Consider the following 20,480-nt stretch of genomic DNA (forward strand, 5'->3'; position numbering starts at 1 on the left):
TGCAAAACTGTTGCTCAGTGTGTCAGCGTGAACTGACAGGGTGTCTGGTTTTTGGCACTTCTTACCCATTATGTGGTGGCATTCATCCCCGGCACTCTATAAAATAGAAGTAGTTAACTCTTAGCTAGTAGTGGGCTGCTTATTTAGGTTGCAGATAAATGAGGTAACACATGTGGTTACCCTCCCACACTGGCTCTTCAGAAGGTCGGCCTGGACTATGAAGGACTCTTCAGGCCCAAAGACAGCGTTACCCTAATGCAGGTGCCCTGGCTTGCAGGGCACAGTGCTGAAACCATGCTGACAGGACTAGCCAGACCCAAGCCTGCTCCACACACAAGCTCTGTGCACACCAAGGTTTGTTAGCTCCATCAACATCCACACCATGGTGTGCCACGGTCATCCTGTCCCTATCTAAATCCACCTCCTGATGCTTTGCAGCGCCCATACTAACAAAGTCTTCTTGGACGTGAGCCCTGGGGAGGCTTAGTGAAGATGTTTCCTTTTAGTTTTTTGGCAACCTGATGTTATCCCAAATGACAGAGAGCTGGTGCACTTAGTAAGGAACGGTCTGGAGCTCGCCAGGCCGTAACAACAGAACTTTATAACTCCCAGACGCCAATGCTTTGTGAAGTTATCTTGTTCCGTTTCATAACTTGGCCAGGCTCGCTCCCTAATTTCACACACCAGGCGGTACCATGAACAATAGCATTTCTTAGAACACCACACTGTGTTCGGGCCTTTGTAAACCATCAGGATCTTAAAGACGAGGACATTCTCCTGCGCAGGAAACTGACGGGGACAGCTTTCAAAACAGGAAATAGCAGAACATGACAATTTAACCTGAGATATGCTTAGGATCATGCAGCAGGACAGAAGGGCATTACAAACAGAGGCAGTACAAGGCTCTGTCTGAATACAAGCACAAAAGGCCTGTGTATTGTATTTAATAAGCAGCATGGGACTAGAATTGGCCATGACAACTCGAATTTTTCTAATCTATACCATTTCTCTTGAAGGGAACTTTGGATTTAAGACAGTGTTACACATATAGAACGTTAATTTTTTAATCTCTTGTGACCACAAAAATTTTAGCTTGCTTTTTTTTTTTTGTTCATGGACGAACCTATAAGAGCAATGAAAAAAACATGAAAGCCATATCCTTTTAGTTTCTCATACAGCATATCGTTATCAGATTGCAGTAGAAACTGCTAATTAGCCATAAACAAAGCCATATGTTTGAAAAATCCTGTCTTTTTTTTTTTTTTAAACCACTGCAGTTATCTACTAATTTATTTTGGACCAAGTTCTCATGTCACACCCCAGATTTTGTAAACATTTTCCAAGAACACATACACATTGGCAAGTTAATAAAAGATGTTAAGTGTCAGCTGTAATTGATAGAAATAAGCATATATAACACTTGCCTTTAGTGTACATCATAGATCTTAGAAGTCCATTTACTAGGATAAATAGAAAAGGTGAAAAAATATTTTCAAAACAAAGAAAAAAAGAGAAAAGCATACTGAATGCCCTGAAATAACTTAAGAGTACATTTGGCAGTTGCTTTAGGAATCTATTCCAAACTTGAATGGAATATTCTTCCTCCACTCTTTGTATATGTGATGTAAAAGGCACATCTCACAGGTGCCTCTCCCACTTTGCAGTAGCAATGACAGACACTGTGTATGGAAGCCTTCAGATTTTTATTCAACTCTGGTGAAACAACCTTGTCTTCCTACCCAGCTCAGCAGCAATCCCCAAAGGACTCATCCAGCTGAGTAACAGGAGACATACTTCTCTGCAGGCTCTAAGGAGTATCAGACCAGCTACATGGACATTATAAAGTCTCCTCAAAGCATCTCAAATACAGGCAAGACTTGGCTCAATGTTCTCTGCTGAAAGCCAATTGACTTTAAAGATCCTCTCTCTTACAGACACGTATCTGCAGATATGAATTTATTCAGAAACTATATTGTTAAAACCTATTAATTCCTTATGATCAGTACTTATATCAAAAGTATTTGTAGAAATTTAATGTTGTAGTTAAAGTACTCTTCCTGTAAGGCATTGCCCTAAGTACATTACATACAGCCATGGATTCTCCTTCTTTCGTCTTGGGTACTACAGGTATAAAACAGTAACAAAAATCACTTGAACTAAGTAAAAAAAAAAAAAAAAAAAAAGAATCATTCTCAGGAAGAGAGTCTCCAGCTTTTAAATACAAAACATTTTGTACTTCAATAATAGTACTAAACCCACCAGCTGTTAAAAAGAAGAATCCATTTCAGAAGTATTAGATATATACCTTTACAATGTACATCTCGTTACAAAGTGAAATATAAAAGGATGGGCTATAATCTTCCACAGTGTATAGTTCTTATTTTTAATCCATCATTTTTTCTTGGTACAGCAACGATCTTTAAGTACACATGGTACATGACTGTTGTCACACAGCATGTCAACAACCTTGTACTGAGTATTTTGAGATTATTACAAACCATGCATGAGGTACTGTACTTTATCTAGCTGTCTATAGAACATACGTTTTCCTTGCAATGTTAGCAATCTGAGGGAGATGGTTCAGCTTTTTGTTTAATAATATACAATTGCACCATGGTTAACGGTGTATCTTAAATTGAAATGAGATATTCCCTTTCCACTCTCTCCTTTCTTAACTTCCTCAACTTAGACTTCCACATCTGAGCACATGCTGATAGGTCTGCTGTTTGCATCATTTTACTCCAAGGTCATCTAAGCTGGTAACGTGCAACTTATAATAGTTCCATTTCTGAATGCAAGGTGACCCATGAGATATTTAACTCTTCATTGTAGCAGTTCACTATGAAAGAGACAAGAAAACTTTTGTACAGGAAAAGCTTGTTAAACTCAGTGTTTAGATAGTACAGAATAATAATTCAATGAGAAGGGACAAGGTCATTTTTACACCTACGCAATCAAAGGGAATAGTAACAACTTGTTAAGAGGTTTTGGTTTTTCTCTTTCGACAGGATGTCCTTAGTCAGTCTTATTACCAAGACTTTTACTAGTACTCCTTTCACTTGAGAACAAATCTTGAAAATCTGATGCCACTGCTAGAATTTACTATACTAGTAAATATTTTATTAGGCAAAAATCTTCTGCAGAACATAGAAAGGTCCTTTCTTATGGGGCTCTTAGCAGTTTCTCATTGTCATTCCCATGAAATATCATTTCCCCTAACACATGACTGCAGGCAGTCAGACAATAAGCTTTGAGTTATTGCTGCCAACCCCTTGCTGTGATCGGGAATCTTGTACAGGGCCAAGTGGCATGAACAGCCTAGCATGTTTTCCAAGGAACTGTTGTGGCTCCAGACGTGTCCGTGCTCTACAGGGCTTTTCTATGAAAAAGCCTCTCTTCTTCCCGAGTCAGAACAACCCAAAGACAAAGTTACGTATTTCATAACCTAAATGATACTGATCAGTAGAGGATTCCATGGGTAAAAGCTGTGGGCTGCATTTTTACCCTTCCTCTAAATTTGTATATCTTAGACCTTTTTAATAAACTTGCAAAACAAATAAATGATTAACTATCTGCCTCCGCTTCCCTCAAAAGCAGTTTCCAAAGCATCCAGAACAGTCTTTAAAATGTTAGCCACTGAAAAATAAGATGATAACAAAAATCCTGCCTTGTGACAACTTTAACAACACTAGAAATATCAGCAATTCAAAGAAGTTCACAATACTGCCCACCTTTGTGGTATATGCAGTCAATAGCTTATTGTTGGCAGAAGATGTTTTATGAGGGAATGTATGCTGACATCTGGTTAGCAGCATTTCTGCAGTTTGTTGTTCCTATACACCTACCCAAGGGCTTATAAACAAAATTTAACACAGTAAGCTTGTAACACCATTAGAGAAGATGTCAGGGATGACCAAAGCCCTTTGAGATTACAGCAGTTCTCAGGCACTAAAAAGGTCCTAGTTTTATCAGCATTTTAACAGTGGCATTAACATTTCACCTTAAAACTTGTAACAAAAAAATATAAAAGTCCAAGAACATAAAATATGGTTATAGTCATAAAAGTTAGTATCTTGCTTTTTATATCTACCTAGCTGAGCTATTCTCCTTGGTTTACACAGGATGGTGATCTAAAGAATTAGAAATAAAAGAAAGAAATAACAAAAACATCCTACAAGAATGGGCAAACTTAAGAAACGGCTGCTGCTGGCTGGATATGCATAGAATAATTATTGGAAGCTAGGGGAAAAAGAACAGAAAATCTCCAGAAATTCTGCTCCCCGAGTTTTAACTAGTCAAAATGTGCTCCCACCAAACTGATGCTCTGGGATGCCTTCAGTGCTCCTCCCTGAACCAGATGCTGTTTGCTCCGCTCAGAATTTCTCACAGGAACCCCACTCTGTGAAGAAGTTCAGTGGGCCACAGTAAAGCGCCTTGCCAAAGGAGGACTCTCAAAAGGAGGAGCAGATGTGAATTTAGCACATAATTATTTGTAATAACAGTATTCAAGAAAGATACTATCAAGGGAGGCTTAGCACCACACAGCTTAAACAACATAAGGATAAACAAAGAAAATTAAGCTGACTGTTGGCTTCACAGCTCCTCTCCTGATTACCTAGGTGTTAACAAGTTCAACCAGGACAGCACCTCACAGTACTGTGCTGCGTATAACCAGTGTTCCCCGAAAGGGAATAGGTCCTACAAAATAATTAAGAGGAAAGACCTTTACAAGAAGACCATTTGTTTACTGCATATTCATGAAGAGAAATAAAGCATGTGTGTGCATGAGGGAAATCTGCCATGATTAGTTTCAGACACGAATTCAGCACGGCCCATGCTGAGTTGCACTGAACGTTGTCGATGAAAAGAATGAGAAAAACAGCTTGAGACCAACATTTAATCGGAGTTAGACAACCTGAGTTTCTGCGGGTATTTAACCTGGGAAGGCCACATAGCCCGATTTGGGAAAGACATAACAGATCTCACTTCATACCATAGTCCAGGCTTGAAGGGATCTCAGGAGGTTTCCAGTCCAACCTCCTGCTCAAAGCAGGGCCAACCCAAATTCGGATCAGGTTATTCAGGGCTTTGTATGGTCAGGTCTTGAAAACCTTCAAGAATGAAGACTCCATGATATCCTTTGGCATCCTGTCTCAATGCTTTGTTATTCTCCCAGTAACAAATTGATGAACCAGTCTTTCACCCACCTAGTAGCCCCCCGTCAAGACTGTAACAACCCAACTTGGACACAAGGCTCCTGGGAGAAGACTGCGGAAAGTCTTGCTAAAGTTGAGACATGCACAGCCTCCCCTCATTTACGCATCCAGTAATTTCACCATAGAAATAGGTTGATCAAGCACAATTTACCATTGTTTAATCCATGCTGGCTACTTCCCAGCACTTTCAGCTTTCTTGTGCATATAAATGCGTTTTAAGAGGACTCACTCCATAACTTCCTGACAGACTAAAGTGAGGTCAACTAGTCTGTAGTGCTTCAGATCATTATTCTTGCCCTTTCTGAAGATGAATACGATATTTGCTTTTCTCCGGTCAGGTCATCACAGTCTGCGTCTGATCTCAAAAATCTTTCAAAGATGATAAAGAGCTGCCTCACCATGCCATTAGCTGGCTCTCCCACCACTCTAGATATAGCTCAGCTTATCCCAAATACTAGTTTTGGGTCAAGATTTTTCAAGAGATCCTTAAGATCCTCACCTGTTGCTAGTCATTCTCAAACTCAGATCCTGTCTCTAAGCACAAAGGCCTGGACAGACTGTCAGAGAAGACTAATGAACTCTTTGCTTCAAGCGTCTCAGCCTCATCTGTGTTGGCTGCCACTAAAATACCCAGCCCATTCAGCACAGACTCACATTTTCCTTCTTCATTCCTTTACTGCTAATGCAGCAGATTTTTTTTTTTTTTCTGGGGGGTGCTGTGATTTTCCTGAAGCCACCCCTGTGTGTTCAAGCAATGTTTCTGTATTTCACCTTTGTAGCCTGCCACTACTTTCACCTCCTGTATACTGTCTTTGTACTGCAGCTCAAAGTCACAACTTCCCCGCTCAGCCAGGTCAGTCTCCCAGGATGTCTACTCATTTTCCAAGATATACCATTCTTGTGCTTGGACGGTGCTGTCCCCAAAAACTTGCCAGCTTTCCTCAGCAGATTTACTCTTCAGAATTGCCCTCCATGAAATCTTACCTGAATAAGCCAGTCTGTTCTCTTGAATTCTAGCATCTGTACCCGACTCTGCTACATACTTTTCTCACCTCTGTCAGGATCTTGAACTATTTCCCTAACAGATTTTCAATAAAAATCACTATCTTTGTTGAGCAGCCCATTGACAACACTATCCCATACCTTCTAAGAGAATCAGGATTAATTGCTGGGCCTGCTTAGCACTACTGGTCAGATTTTTGGAAGTGCTACAGAGACTGTAGCACTTAATTGCTGAGATAATGAAATGAAGCACAAATGGTTAGGACAAATCCCAGTATGTAACTATGGAGTATTCCCTCACCCTGAGTAACATCCAGGAATTAGCATATCCTGCCAAAATTGTATATGTTTTCAATTAAAACACACAACACCGCACTCTAAAATCCGTCAGTGCAAAAATATGAAACAAGAGGAAAACTTCTATTACAGAATCTATATCCATACCTACCAGAAAGTAATTTCTTCTTTCATGCTCTAGATGAATGATATATTGCTATTTATAGTTTTATCAACTACTACATTAGGCTGTTCTCACTAATCAAGACTCTTATTGACATTGCATCACCTGCTGCATTTGCATTTTCTTTAATTAAATACAAGCCTGACCTCTACCCCATGATATGTGTTTCTGAACATAAAAAATCCTTTATTGGATAAGAATTATTTTCTCCTGGCGGGGTGCTCACCTTGGGATGCTGGTGAGGTAGGTCAGGACATTCTGGAACTCCTTCTCTGGGATCTCGTTGAAAGCCGGGTAGTCTGGAAAGGTGATAACGGGGCATCCATCTCCCCCTCTTCCACCTACAAAAGAGACAAGAAGCAGGCACATTTACATAAACGTCCCGTTACCTAGACTGCAATTTCGCAGTAACTAAACTATTGTACTTTTTCTTATTTTGATGCAGTGCTCATCAGCATGGACGCTATTTATTCTGAACAGTCCGATCTCTTCTACAGAGCTTACAAAGGTTTATAGGAAGAAACTTATTACACATTAATTTTTTCGTGTGCATGCTAAGTGTCTTGTGTGAACACAATTTGGACACCAGATGGCAGTGCATCTTTCATTTGATAAATGCCAACCGCAAGTAAATACAACCCATTTGGAGAAAAATGAAGTAATTTAGGGGAAAAAAATAATAATAATTCAGAACTAAGCAGGCATATCTCCATCTTGAACCAAACTCAACCTTCTTACCAGTTTGAACTCATTACTGCAACCCTCCCCTCAGCTAGGGGAGCTAGCTCTCTAACATATCTATTTTTAGGTACAATTATACGTTATTTTCAGCTTTCCCCTGGTTACTCACTTTGTTCCACTTAGCTTCTATAAATAGGTCATATGAAACAAAAGAAAAAGAACAATACTCTTGCAGGACACAGCCTAAAAGAAGAACCACAGACCACGACTTTCAGGAAGTTCCCAGACCACCAACAATTGTCAAGGACAAACGCGGAGCCATCCAGCCTTGACACAGCCTACTATTTTTCAGTTTCTATTACACTCATTCGTGGTTACCACGACTCCATCCTGCCTGTAAATACACTGTTGTGCTCTGATTACATTAATCCAGTATTTTCCTGACGGGACACTTGAGCACAACTATACCTCCCAATGCTGCTCAAGTGCTTTTCCTTACCAGAGCCTCAGTGCTGCAGAGCTTAGAGCCAGGTGCTCTGAACTGCTCTGCATAATAAATTCCCCATAATTTCAGCTTTAACATCACTGGCCTAGAGAAGTCGCTTTCTATATTGCGACTTGAAGTACACGATATTGCAACTTGGAGTACATTGCCACAAATGAAAGACATGCCGCTCTAGTAAAGCATTGGTTACTTGCAAATAAGCATTTGTCATGGCAAGTTACATGAAGATCACAGAATATACAGCCAAGTAAAAATCCTACATTGAAGTTGCGTTGGTATGAAATACTAATATAGTAGATGAGTTCGTTTTTTAACATGTCCTTTATTTCAGAATGAACTTAAGGCAGCAAGGAATGTGGTTTTTTTTTTTCCTTCATTCAGAACCACTTATCCTTGTTTCACCTCTGCAAAAGCAGCATTATGCAGTTTAGTCCTAAATTAGCTGTGTAAAATGTGATTTTCTTTCCTTCTCCCAGAACTAAGCCAAGCCACAGAATTTTGGTGCGAGTAGATAAAAAGAAAATTGGAGTTTGGAAAGCAAGGTTTGTTTGGTTTTTGGTCTTTGTTTGTTTGTTTTAAGTGAGTGGAAAAGCAAGAGAGTGACAAAAATAAACAATTTGACTTCTCTCATCCTTTCCAAAACATGTTTTTAAGGCAAAAATTTAAATATCTTATTAAAACCAATTCACATAATTAGCCTTTCAGCATTCCAAACCCAGTTACAAAAAAGACATGAAAACTAACCTGAGCTCCATGAGTGCCACAACTCATGACAATAATTCAATTTAGAATTTAGAGTCATTTAGAGTCATTTTTTAAATGAGCAACTGTAATTTTCACACAATCACAAACTGTAAAAATCATAATCCAAAGTCATTTAACTGTAATTTCTTTTTTTTTTTTTTTTAAAGAAATCCAAATCTGTTGGTAGAGTGACTGCATCTACTTAGCTCACAGTCATGACAGCTGCAAAATCATCTCTCTCCCTGCAATTCACCCTCCTGAAGTGTCCACCACAGCTGTGGACCAAGCTGGGCTTCTTTGCTGGCCAAGTTCGATTCACCATGCCGCACACAAGCCTACTCTCCTATTGCTAGGCGTAAACAGGGATGCATTGACTTGCTCAGCTGGAGTGTAATAATTTTGTGTGTTCCTAAGACAACCCAGTATATCTTTGGGAGCATTTTCAATCTAATCTCAGGTGGGTTTTGTTGTTGTTTTTTAAAAGTTTTTTTTTCTGAAAGGATATTAAAGCCCCTTCTTTTGGGAGATACGTGTATACACATACGCACGCACACAAATGCTATCATGACTATGCAAGGGAAAATGTTGAAAAATGTCTGGTATTATTTCTTTTTGAGGTATTCATCAAATGCCACTTGAGTGCCAGCTTTTGTTTTCGGTTAAATTGCAAAGAGCAGAAGAGAATACACCAGTCCTTAAGTACCTGCAATCAGTCCTCACTCATTTTGTCTGAAATGGTTTCCAAGAATTACTTGAGACTGGTCTCATTACATTTGTAGTTGTAAGGAACCACCTCCAAATGAGAGACTCATTATTTTTCAGTCTAAAAATGGAAACACCATAGAAGTGAAGAGCACTGAAACATATATCTGCAATTAAACAAAAACAAAATACCACTTTACATGAAGTAGATCCACTTCCACCCTATTTCCGTGAGCCTTCATTAAAGCAGTACTTTGTTATTAACTCATTTACAAGTGCCTTTGCAAACCTATTCGACTGAAGCTTCCAAAACAAATTGGATATCAAAGAAAACAAATTACCCATGTGAAGTGAAAGTTTTTCAGAGGATAAACCCCTACAATTCCAGTAAACTTCCAGTGAGGTGGGGCTGCCTTCTAAGTAGAAGAATGGCCTTGGTCTGCAGCCAGTTGTTACATCAGTGACAGCCCTGTATTTTGGGGGAAATATGCATTTTGAAAATACGTTGAATTGCATTAGCTACACAAGTTAGGTAGCAAAATGACTCAATTTGGCTTATGAAATATCACAGTGTTCCTAACTTCTCTAAAATTTTTTAACGATGGCACTGATCATTAAAATTATGTGGATCCAGAGAATTAGCAGTAGTCATTAAAAGGTGGATCCAGAGCATCAAGAACTCGTGTATATTAAAGGAATGGAAAAACAATCCTTAGAAACTAGCAAACCTAGGTAATTTAGCATTTATTCTCTATGTTCTGCTACATCTAACTTCTCCTACCACAGTTGCAATTTTCTTTATGATGTTCTTTTTTTGTAAGTTGGTAGAGTGATAAAGAACTGCCAAGCCAAGGAAATTTTAACACTGTTTCGCACAAATTCTAATCAATAGTCATACGATGGACTTGTCCAAAACCACTCTGAAGTGACAGTTATTACTCTTTTCAGTTTAAAACTGCATTGAAAGTTACAAAAATTATGAAATTGGCACAGCTGCTGAAAAACACACGTACGCACAGAGAAAATGAAAATTCCCCACAGCCCAGTAAAAGACATGCTGTTTCTCCTGGTAGGACTGGCAAAATCAGAGAGCAGCAAAGTAGAATGCTCAGACTTTCAGGAAACAAAAGCAGATTATTTTGCAGTGTTCCCCTAGTTATTCTGCTCGAGTTTGCAAACGAAAAGGTACTCTCAAAAGCACTCTACCCAATCCCACGAAAAGGAAGCAGTGTAGGTGGATATAATTATATGATGACACATTCAGGTTAGAGGACCTGCATTTTAGCTCTATCATGCAAATGAAATGGCATTCAGATTAAAAGAAAGATATTGTTTTTATATTGATCAGTATGGGCACACAAGACTCAAGAGCTGAGCCATTTGACAATGACAATGATCAAGAACTTCAGTTCAAAAGATCCAGCTTGTATAAAAGTAATCTTGTTTGCACTGACGTCAAAAGTTAGGTACTTGTGCGAATGAGAGAAAGGCTTAGTATGTATTTTGTTTTACTGCTGTTGTAGTTCAGATACTACGTTTATATGTTTCTGAAAAGGAATTTCTCCTTTCCTCCTCTTGAGGAATATACTCAATTGGCGTACTCAAAGTATGTGAAATTAAGAGTAGACTTCAATGAATTAGTGGATAAAAGCTTCATTGCATAGCCTTTGCAAAGGAGAAAAAAGAATTGAGGTATTTATTAAAAAAATATTATTTCCTTGAAATTTATTAAAAAAATATTATTTCCTTGAAATAAGTGAAGTTTTAGATTACTTCACAAGCTGCATTTTGCTCAGGCTGATCAGTAGTAAGTATACTGGGCTAGAAATCAGATTTTTTTCTTTCACGGTTTTAGTTTCTACAGACAGCAAGTTCAGTGTACTGAATATAAAACCACAGTTAGGTCAAGACCTGAGTGAGACAAACTGCTACTGTTTTTTGCCTCTTCCACTGTCAGTACAGGACACTTACAATGAACGTGTTATATGGGCAACTAAGTTGAAATTTCAAAAATAAATGCTGCAATGTGCATAGTACAGAATCCACTTAGAAATTCTCAAACACAGTTTACAGACTCAGGACCCACTGATACAACAAAGACAACAGTTTAACCAGTAAGGTATTTCCAGGTCACTTCCATACAAGAGAGCAAGAACATTGCTGATGAATTAAAGTTAGAGAGAGCAAGGAGAAGCAAATCATTTACAAGGATAATTTAAGGGCCAAAGATTAAGCATTTTAAAAGCTAGAACCAATGCTAACTTTTTCAACTGCAGGAAAGCCAACTATGAATAAATATGCAAAAATGCAAGTTGCATGAAGAATTAAAAATAGCAACTTTCCTTTAATGGAAATAACTTTGTTTGAAGTTGTGCAATGTATGAAGAGGCATTCAAAGCAAAGCGAGCTGAAACAGCTGGTTTCAGTACTTGTGCTGGCCAGGAGTGCCATTTGCACATCACACAGCTTGTATGATTTAAGATGCATATAAACATATACACCTGTCCGTATGCTCTTGTTCATCTATGTTTGTTTTAACACACCTGCCTATAGCAACTGCAGATAGTTACAAAGTTGGCTATGAAAGTAATACAGCAACTTTCTAAGCCAGGGAAGAGAAAAGAAAATATTTGTGAAAGAAAATATAAAATGCAAATGAGAGACTGTAAGCAAGGTACGCATTTTCCAGAGACTTTTGAATAGACCCTCCAACGTCCCTTTAGAGGAGAAATAAATAAATAAAATAGTAATAAATAATAAAAAACCTTCGCAATAGAAGAAAAGTGGTTACAAAAATACAAACTAAATGAAGAACATGTTAGACAGGTGAAACAGTGAACCATGTAGAGAGGACTGTCTGCTTTGGTATGTGGAAGGGCACACCTAATATGGCTTAGCAGCAACAAAAAGAGCAACAAAAATTCTTGAAGTTAAGGACCTTGTTCCACAGAAGGAAGAAACTCCAAAGAAAAACGTAAGCAGCTGGGTCTGAGGTAAAATATTAACACTGGGGTTTATAATCTTGTTTTGTGAATGACTGATTTGAAACCTCATCCAGAGCTTGCAACTTGCCCCTATTACATGTGAGCTGAACACAACTGCAGACACACTGCCGAGCAACAGCTAGAGCCTCCAGCATCTGTAGGAGCAGCTAGCACCTTGCAACCTTGACACAATTACATTTGCCTATGCTTGCTGAAAAACTTAAGAATTAAAATAAAGTTTTGTTTTAAATTGTTTTGTTTCAAGCCTAACTTGGATGTCCCCAGAGCATTTGTAATATAATTTAACACAAAGAGACATGGAATACTTTGTACCTCCAGAGGAAGAGACAGACAAACAGGTGATGCTGTTTTAGGTCAAAACACAGAAAGTAGCTCAGAAAGGGCTACAATCTTCAGCTGTTGAAACAGACTGCTTTGCATTCACTATTAAGCAAGCATCCCACAAGACCTAGATATAACCTATTAGTGAAACTGATGTGATTTTCAAGTATATGTTACAGAATCACAGAATCATCTAGGTTGGAAGAGAACTCCAAGATCATCTAGACCAACCTTTGAAAAAAACTAAAAAATGAAACATATATATGACACTGATTCACCACACCTGCAAAGAAGCTATCTACCACAAATGTTCATAATCTAGAAACTTCAATTTTAACATGTTTTGTGTCATGTCCTAAGATTCTATTTGAAAGGTAATTTATTCATTAAAAAATAAAAGTCCCCTTCACACACATAGGGAAGGCCTTAAGTGGCATTCCAGCAAAGCTACTTGTAAGCACAACAACTGCAAGAATAAGTAAATTGGTAAACTGTATATAAATTGAGTATCAAAATATTAACTCTGTTCCTTTGTTCACAGAACCCATAACAACAGTATTTGGTACAGCACCAAAAATAAAACCCTCAGTGTCCTGCAGGAGGACATTAGGATAAAAGAATTGAATTTCAAAGTGAAATGAAAATGCACAACAATCTAATTGCCCAATAATAATACAATGTAATGAAGAATATAGTTACAGTCCATAATAATGCAGCTGTCCTACTATTTCAGGCGAACAAAACAGACTTAAAATAGATATGAGATTTAAATACAAACTGAATAAAACAGAATGAGGAACGGCTGTCCTCACTAAGCTCCACTGCACAGCAGATGTAATGAGTGTTGACAATGCATGTAGCTGTGAGAACTCAAGACTGGTAGGGGGTGAAGAATCTCCCACTGGACTCAATGAGATTTCAGTCATCTACTGAAATCACCAGTTTTCCACTTACTTCTGAGGGTCAAAATGTAAACCCTACTTGGAGCTGCCTAGATAGGCTGGTTCTTGCATAACACTATTTCAAGCTAATTTTTGCCCCTGGAGAAAAAGGAAGAGCTTGGAAAGTAAATAAATAAATAAATAAATAAATTGCCAGAGAAGAATTGTAGCTTACACACCATCATCCCAAATGAACCACGAACAGCCATCTTCATAAAGAAAATAATCTTATTTCCCATATTTATCAGCCCATAGAAAACACAACTACTACTACAGTTCCAACACTTAGTTTAGCTTATGAGGCAGGAATAAGCTATAAATAATGATCAGCTGCGATAACAATGAGATTTAAAAAGGTTTTATCAAACAAAGCAGCACATTGTTTCATTCCCGGGTGTCCCTTGATCTGATGCAGGAAGGGATTCAAAGGAGAAAGAACAGTCAAAGTCCAACTTCAGCCTAGAAAGGTTAACCTCCTTCATACTGAAGGAGGCAGGGCAGCTTTGCAAAGCTCGTCCTTCTCCATGTACTGGAGGGAGGGCAGAGCAGTAACTCCAACAAGTTTGCTGCTGCACACCTGCGAGAGTTTTACAGACAGGAAGACAAGAAAACAAACAACACAGAAGCTTGTCAGACCCGTCTCAGCCTGATCAGCGAGCAGAGGCACCATCTCCCTTTATTCATTAGGGATTAGTCACGGTCAGTCCCAGCATCTGGATGGACCAAGCTCAGCAACTGATGCCTGCACAGCACATAAACACATTGCTTACCTGGCGCAGGTAATCCAGGGGCATCAAAAACACTCTATGCTGTGTAAACACAGCTGTGCTGCTTTTAGAGACAGCTTTTAGTCTACAAAGCAGGTTCCTTTGCAGAATGAATGCAGGGATACCAAGAGGAAAAGCCCTTCCAGAGCTGCATGTGTCTGAGCGTGGCACTGAGACTGCTGGGCAATGTGCTACAGTGGTGCTTGCTCAAATATCGCTTTGGTCAAGCCCAAGGTGTCAGCTTGGGTTTCAGTACTGAAGCTGACAGCAGAGCTGGTGGCAGCTTAGCCTGCAGTATGAGGACCACCAGACCACAACTACAACAGCACACCCACACTGCATCTCCAATTCCCAACAACAGCTCAGTTAGCTTGGGGAACTCTATATCAGGATGCAAGCCCTGTCTCAGCCACAAGCACTGGGAAGCACAGCTCCCTTAGCACTGACTACACGTTCACATACCAGGCTCCTCTGAACTTCCTTATTTATTTTTTCCCATTTATTCCTTTACCCTACCCTCAATTCCATCCCATTATCCTAGATGCTGAAAATGATTGATAATAAGGCACGATGGAAATTTTAAATTAAATAAATACCTTCACTTTTTTGTAAATCCTTAGATAACGAGTCTTGGTAGTCTGTATTTTCAGTTTCTTATAAAGAACACATTTGTGAGGCATCAGAAACCGTGAAAGCATAACAGGTCCAGCCACAGAACTGAGCAGTATCCACATGAGGGAACATCATAGACTTCTTACCTGACAGGTAAGCAAATTGTTTCTTTAACTGGTCCTGAATATCTGCGGCATAGAGGGGAATGATATCCTGATGCATGATTTCATCTGTGGGGAAAAAAAATGCATTGCAAAGTCATTTTATGTAAAGTTTTAGAGCAGACATGAAAAATAAAAATCAGCGCTAAGAAAAAAACACCCAGAAAATGGTCTAAGTTTTTCAAAAATAATGAAAATATTTGGAGTCTTTCAAGTGTTTGCCAGGGCCAAACTTTTCTTTGAACAGCATATTGATAAAAGATTAAGAGTGATGTAGATTTGCTGACACGTGGAAGGTATACTGGATGTCACTGAACCAGACGTTGTAAAGCTAATATTCCTCAGGAATGATGTTAAACAGTGAGATTTTACATATCAAATGCATTTTTTATTAAAACCTTCTCAACCTATATGAAAAAGAAGCAGAACAAATGTTAGCATCCCCCTTGCCAGGCCTCACTGAAACCATCCCACACTGCAGACCTTCCCAAACTCCAGCACCTACCAACTCCTCAGTGGATTTTATGGAAGGAGCAGCACACAGCTCTGAAATCATCACTGCTATCCCACCCAAAGGGAAATTTTATTGATGAATAACCTTCATTATTCTGCAAAGGGAGTATAGCTAGCATTTCTCATGCCAAATAAAGGGTAGGGTCCTGCCAGAACCTTGCCTAGGGCCTAGATACCACACGGTAGCACCGCTCTGCGTGACGGGCCTAACAGGCCTGGAAATTCAGCCCCACACAGGATGCACTGTGGAAAAGCTTTGCCTAATCTTTTATCTTAGCCCTTCTATCTCAGGTTAATGACAAGTGTAATAATTTCCTGAATCTTAGTTTTCGGCCACAGTATCCGAGCCAATGTGCTTCCCTCAGAAGGGAGAGGTCAAGCAGAAATCTAAGTCTTGCTAACTGCTTGAATCTGCTGACCACGATAAAGACCTCCATTTTAAAGACATGTCAGAGTTGCCTCATTCACTGAGCTATGACCTTGTTCTTAAAAGAAAACAAAAAGTTTTACTCTTGTGATTCCTAAATATTATCTTCTATTTTTTGAGCCTCATTGAAAAGCAATGAAAGAATAACTGAGCATTTTCATTCCTTCGTTTTGAGCATTTTTTAACCCACTGTTACATAAAGAAGTTTTGTTTTTGTAATTTTTTAAGGTACATTAAATGCCATTAGGATACACCCAATTCTTACACTCAGAACCGCAAGTGTACACAGAAGTAAAAATAGAAATGAGGTATGGGGATAAATATCATCTGCATTAAAGTACAAGCTGATCAAGCAGAAGTATTGCTCTGGCCCTCAAGGATGGGCTATGCTCTTACAGAGATCTTTCAAATGCCAGAAATTGAGGGGAGAGCCCTGCATTGCTATGAGCAATTCTCATGTGTGTACAATTTTGAGAAATGCAACTATTTGAGAACAGTCCCCCAAAAAGCATTCAGCTATTTCTTCCAGATAAGCAACAACTTATACTGGGAAACAGAACTTCTCTGTTCCCTTTCTGACGGCCTGACAAGAGGAGCAGCCGTGATCACTGTCAAGGTCACACACTAATCAGAGCTATTTTTCTGCATCTGGTGAACGGCTGCTGGATCAGAAGACCTCTGCATACCATGCTGTCAAATCCATAAGTGGGCAGATTTAGCTGTCAAGTCATATTTCTCCAAGACCTGCAGTTATGTCATCATCTTAAGGAGAAAATTAGAAAAGGGTCTTTTAAAAGTTCCATCTCAGATGGCCAACCCATTTCCAGAAGAGGGGAACCCCCCACTCTCCAGAAGAAAATAGATTTTATTTTTACTCTAAGTGCTTGTTAATACAAAGAGCCCACCTGCAGCAGTGGTTAAGAAACTAAAGTCAATCCCTGATTCTGCAGGTGAACCCATTTAGCCGATCCTATGACAGGATCAATGCCAACTTTTTTGGTGGGAGATAAGAAAAGTGAAAAAAATGTAATCACTGTGTAATACACCATCCTGTCTACAGTCACAGGCAGAAGTAATTTTCATTACTGCCACGTAAGCCCATAATAAAACAGGTGTGTGTTGCATACATAGGTAAATACATGACCCATAACATTTAAATAGGCAAGACATTCGTAAGTCAGGGAAACTATATTTTATGTTTACCAGACACAAGGATCCCCGCTTCCTGTCATGCCTGCGTGATCTGTCACATTGCTGTCCTGACTCATGCCACACAGAGATGCAAATTGCTTTGGTTGCCTCACTGCTCTCTGTGGCAGGAGCAACAGCTTTTGCAACCCGCCAGGGCAGCCCACAAACTTGAGATCACACACTTTCACTGAAGATACAGCATTTTCCTTCCCTGGTTTACATCTCAGTTTTAATTCAAAGAGCCAGCATGCTTGCAGCTGCAGGAGCAGAGCAGCGCGCCCACATACAGACCAAAACCCTCCTGAAGCCCATCCAGTTGTGGCTCTCTGCCAAAGCACAGCCCTTCCCCACCTTGCTCTGGCTCATCTGGTTTCACGACACACTTCAGGAAGCAGATTGTGTGTTAAGATCAGAGCTGGCTTTCAATAATTTGAAAAAAAAAATAATGAGATAACAAATAACAGCATAAAACAAAGTGAGAAAATGCAACTCTTGAAACTCCTGAGCTGTTTATGTTCAACAGCTTGACAGGATGCACTTGAACCCAGTAGCAGTGATGGGCTGAGGAAGAAAACCATGAAAGCACGAGGCAAAGGATAGAGAGCAAGCTAAGTACTTGAATGAACAGTAATCATCAAAAATGAGACATGGACAGAGAATGTCCATGAGATTAAGAAAACAGACAGGCTTATATAAAGTCGGGACTCTGGGAATTCATTCCTGCTTCTCTATCACATTTGTTGTGAATTTTATCCACCATATTACAGTATCTTTTTTTCCACTTGACTTCTTATGAATGGAATATGATCTTCATAATCCAAGAAGTTACCTTGACCAATAGATGGCATTCATTACAACAGAACTAAGTGATGTGACCTTGAAGTTACAATAAAAGGCGAAAGTAGCAGTTATCTGTGTTAGCCACCCTTGTTGGTGATAAACAAAAAGAGAAAAATTCTGCAGCCACATTTACTAAACAGTAAAAGTTTTATCATGCATTTAGCTGTGACAACAAGCAGCTTGCCCTTCTACAGAAGGAGGATGGAACTCAAAAATACAAATGCAGCAGTTGAGACAACTGCTGTAACACAAAAGCAGAAGCACCCCAAATGTGCTAACGCTGTAGTATCCGAAGTGCATCCAACAATTCCCATGTTTCTGCAGCGCCCACCAGAAAAGAAAAGGCAAGTTTCAGTGAAATGGGAGGCTTTTCCTAATCTATGTTGCAGCTGCATGAGGGGATTGCAGTTTACATAGAACATTACTTAAACACCACTAAAACAGTTGGTGTGACAAGCTACAACATAAAACCTAAACGTGCTACAGGGTTCAGTATGGGCTGCAAAGCCAGCACAGGACATTAAGTTCTGCACCCAACCACCTCGTAATCTTTATGCACTGCAAGCTAGGAAACATGAATTGCTTCAGTGCTGTAATTCATCATTTTGGTTTGTCAAAAGTTAAAGTTTCTTGGGGCAAGTTTTGTTTCTTTTTCTTACAGGATATAAGCAGGATTCATTTTTGGACTTCCTACACTAGGCACCTATTGTAAGTGGATCACTACTAACCAGAATCTCCATGGACAATAACTAACAAAAGGTTCCTCAGCCTTTAAAAGCCACACTGTAAGCTGATACTGAAATGTTGCCCTTTGGATTTAACATTACATACAATAACTGTCATTCATTCTTGTTTGCACTGCTTTGTGCAATCCTATCAAGATGATAGAGTAAATCAACAGCCAATAAGGATTGGAAAGTAAACGATAATCATTTTTGACATTTCCTTGAGCTAAATAGGATTATTTAAAACAAAAGGATAAAACAACCACCACCACCGCAACCACCACCACTTCGACACACAAGTGTAGAAGGCTGTTGTCAAGTCACTGATCATAATTGTAAGAACAGTTTGCAGACTTCCTGTTATTTACATATTGAAACAAAGAAAATCCCTTCTTTCTTTAATGTAATTCTTTCATTACACCCATATCCATTACTCTTTCCCAGGCCTGAAGAATTGAAATACTGGCATAAGGCTTTCTTTAAGATGCCAGGATTCATTTTTTTCTTGAAAAGCACTCACGAAAAGAAACACATTTTTCAAGTGCATCTATCAGAAACTGGTCTAGCACATTGGCAACAGAGTAGGTAATCAAATTGATGTCAATTTACGAGACGGAAATAGCATACAAACACAAGCTGCTTCCAAATACAGAATATTCTTAAAAGCAATCTGTAAGATATCTAAAACTGTTCCCAAGCAACATTTCCTAATCCTTCCTGCACGATGGCTGTAGGAAGAGAGTCTTCAGTGCACAGGTACCAAATCTCAGTTTGGGAGGGAACAAACCCAAACTTTTAACAGCCAGGCACCTCAGAGACAAGACGCTCCTACCAGTGTCATGGACCCATGGCTTTTCACTCTCCAATTCTCCCCTCCAAATTTAACACAGATACTCAAACCCTCTTATACACCTGGCTACCTCCCCTAGAGCTACAGCTCCCCCAGTGTCAGCTCCCCATCCCCTTTCTAGCACAGAGCAGCCCTCCATTAACCTCTCAGCAAGCAAGAAGGGGCTCACCACAGGGTTAAGAGGGCATTTTATTGTGTTTTACTCCCTGGAAGAGCAGATTCAAACACCGGCCATTCAGCAAGCTCCAGTCCCCTCTGGAGATTGCCATCCCAAAAGCTCTTCTCACCATTTTGGCCAGAAATCCCTCATGGTTCTCCCTCTCCAATACCTCGCCTCCCTTCAGGGGAAAAGCACCATCGCTCCACATTATTTTCTTTATATCTAACATCTCACCAAAATAAAGAGTTCTTCACAGTTTGTTTGTGGTGGAATCTGATCTCACAGGAAGATTTTCCATCATTACTTGAATATACGGTGTCCTTACTAGAAGGAGATGAAGCGCACGCACACTGAGGGGTCCTTGAGGGCACACACTCCTTCAGCTCATGGCCTCGGGGAAAATGATTTCTTGGAAATATCCTTTAAATTGAGAACCTGCCACCTGCTCTATTCTTTAGGGACAATACCCATTTTAGAGAAGCTAATAAATTGCATATTAAAATACACAGTTACTGAAAATGTGTTTTCTAAGGAATTTTTATGGGCTCAGACTCTATTTATACTTACATGAAACGGCATCCACACAGTCTATAATTTACCCTGTTTTACCTTGACTGTCTCACACAGTATTTTCAAAACAGAGACCCAAGAGAGTGT

The 20,480-nt window shown here is 39.4% G+C and overlaps 1 protein-coding gene across 24 annotated transcripts in view; it reads right to left on the minus strand.

Annotated features, from left to right (window-relative positions):
• Positions 1 to 20,480, minus strand: part of MCF2L (MCF.2 cell line derived transforming sequence like) — a 162,106-nt gene that overhangs the window by 51,638 nt on the left and 89,988 nt on the right. For all 24 annotated transcript variants that reach the window (XM_040558238.1, XM_040558325.1, XM_040558394.1 and 21 more), the window contains 2 exons: positions 15,103 to 15,186; positions 6,905 to 7,019 (listed from right to left, as the gene is read on the minus strand). In XM_040558238.1, the coding sequence (XP_040414172.1) occupies positions 6,905 to 7,019; positions 15,103 to 15,186 (199 nt within the window). The remainder of the gene's footprint in view (positions 1 to 6,904; positions 7,020 to 15,102; positions 15,187 to 20,480) is intronic.

The sequence above is a fragment of the Cygnus olor genome, chromosome 1 (assembly GCF_009769625.2).
Source record: "Cygnus olor isolate bCygOlo1 chromosome 1, bCygOlo1.pri.v2, whole genome shotgun sequence".
In the NCBI taxonomy this organism is placed as follows: domain Eukaryota; kingdom Metazoa; phylum Chordata; class Aves; order Anseriformes; family Anatidae; genus Cygnus; species Cygnus olor.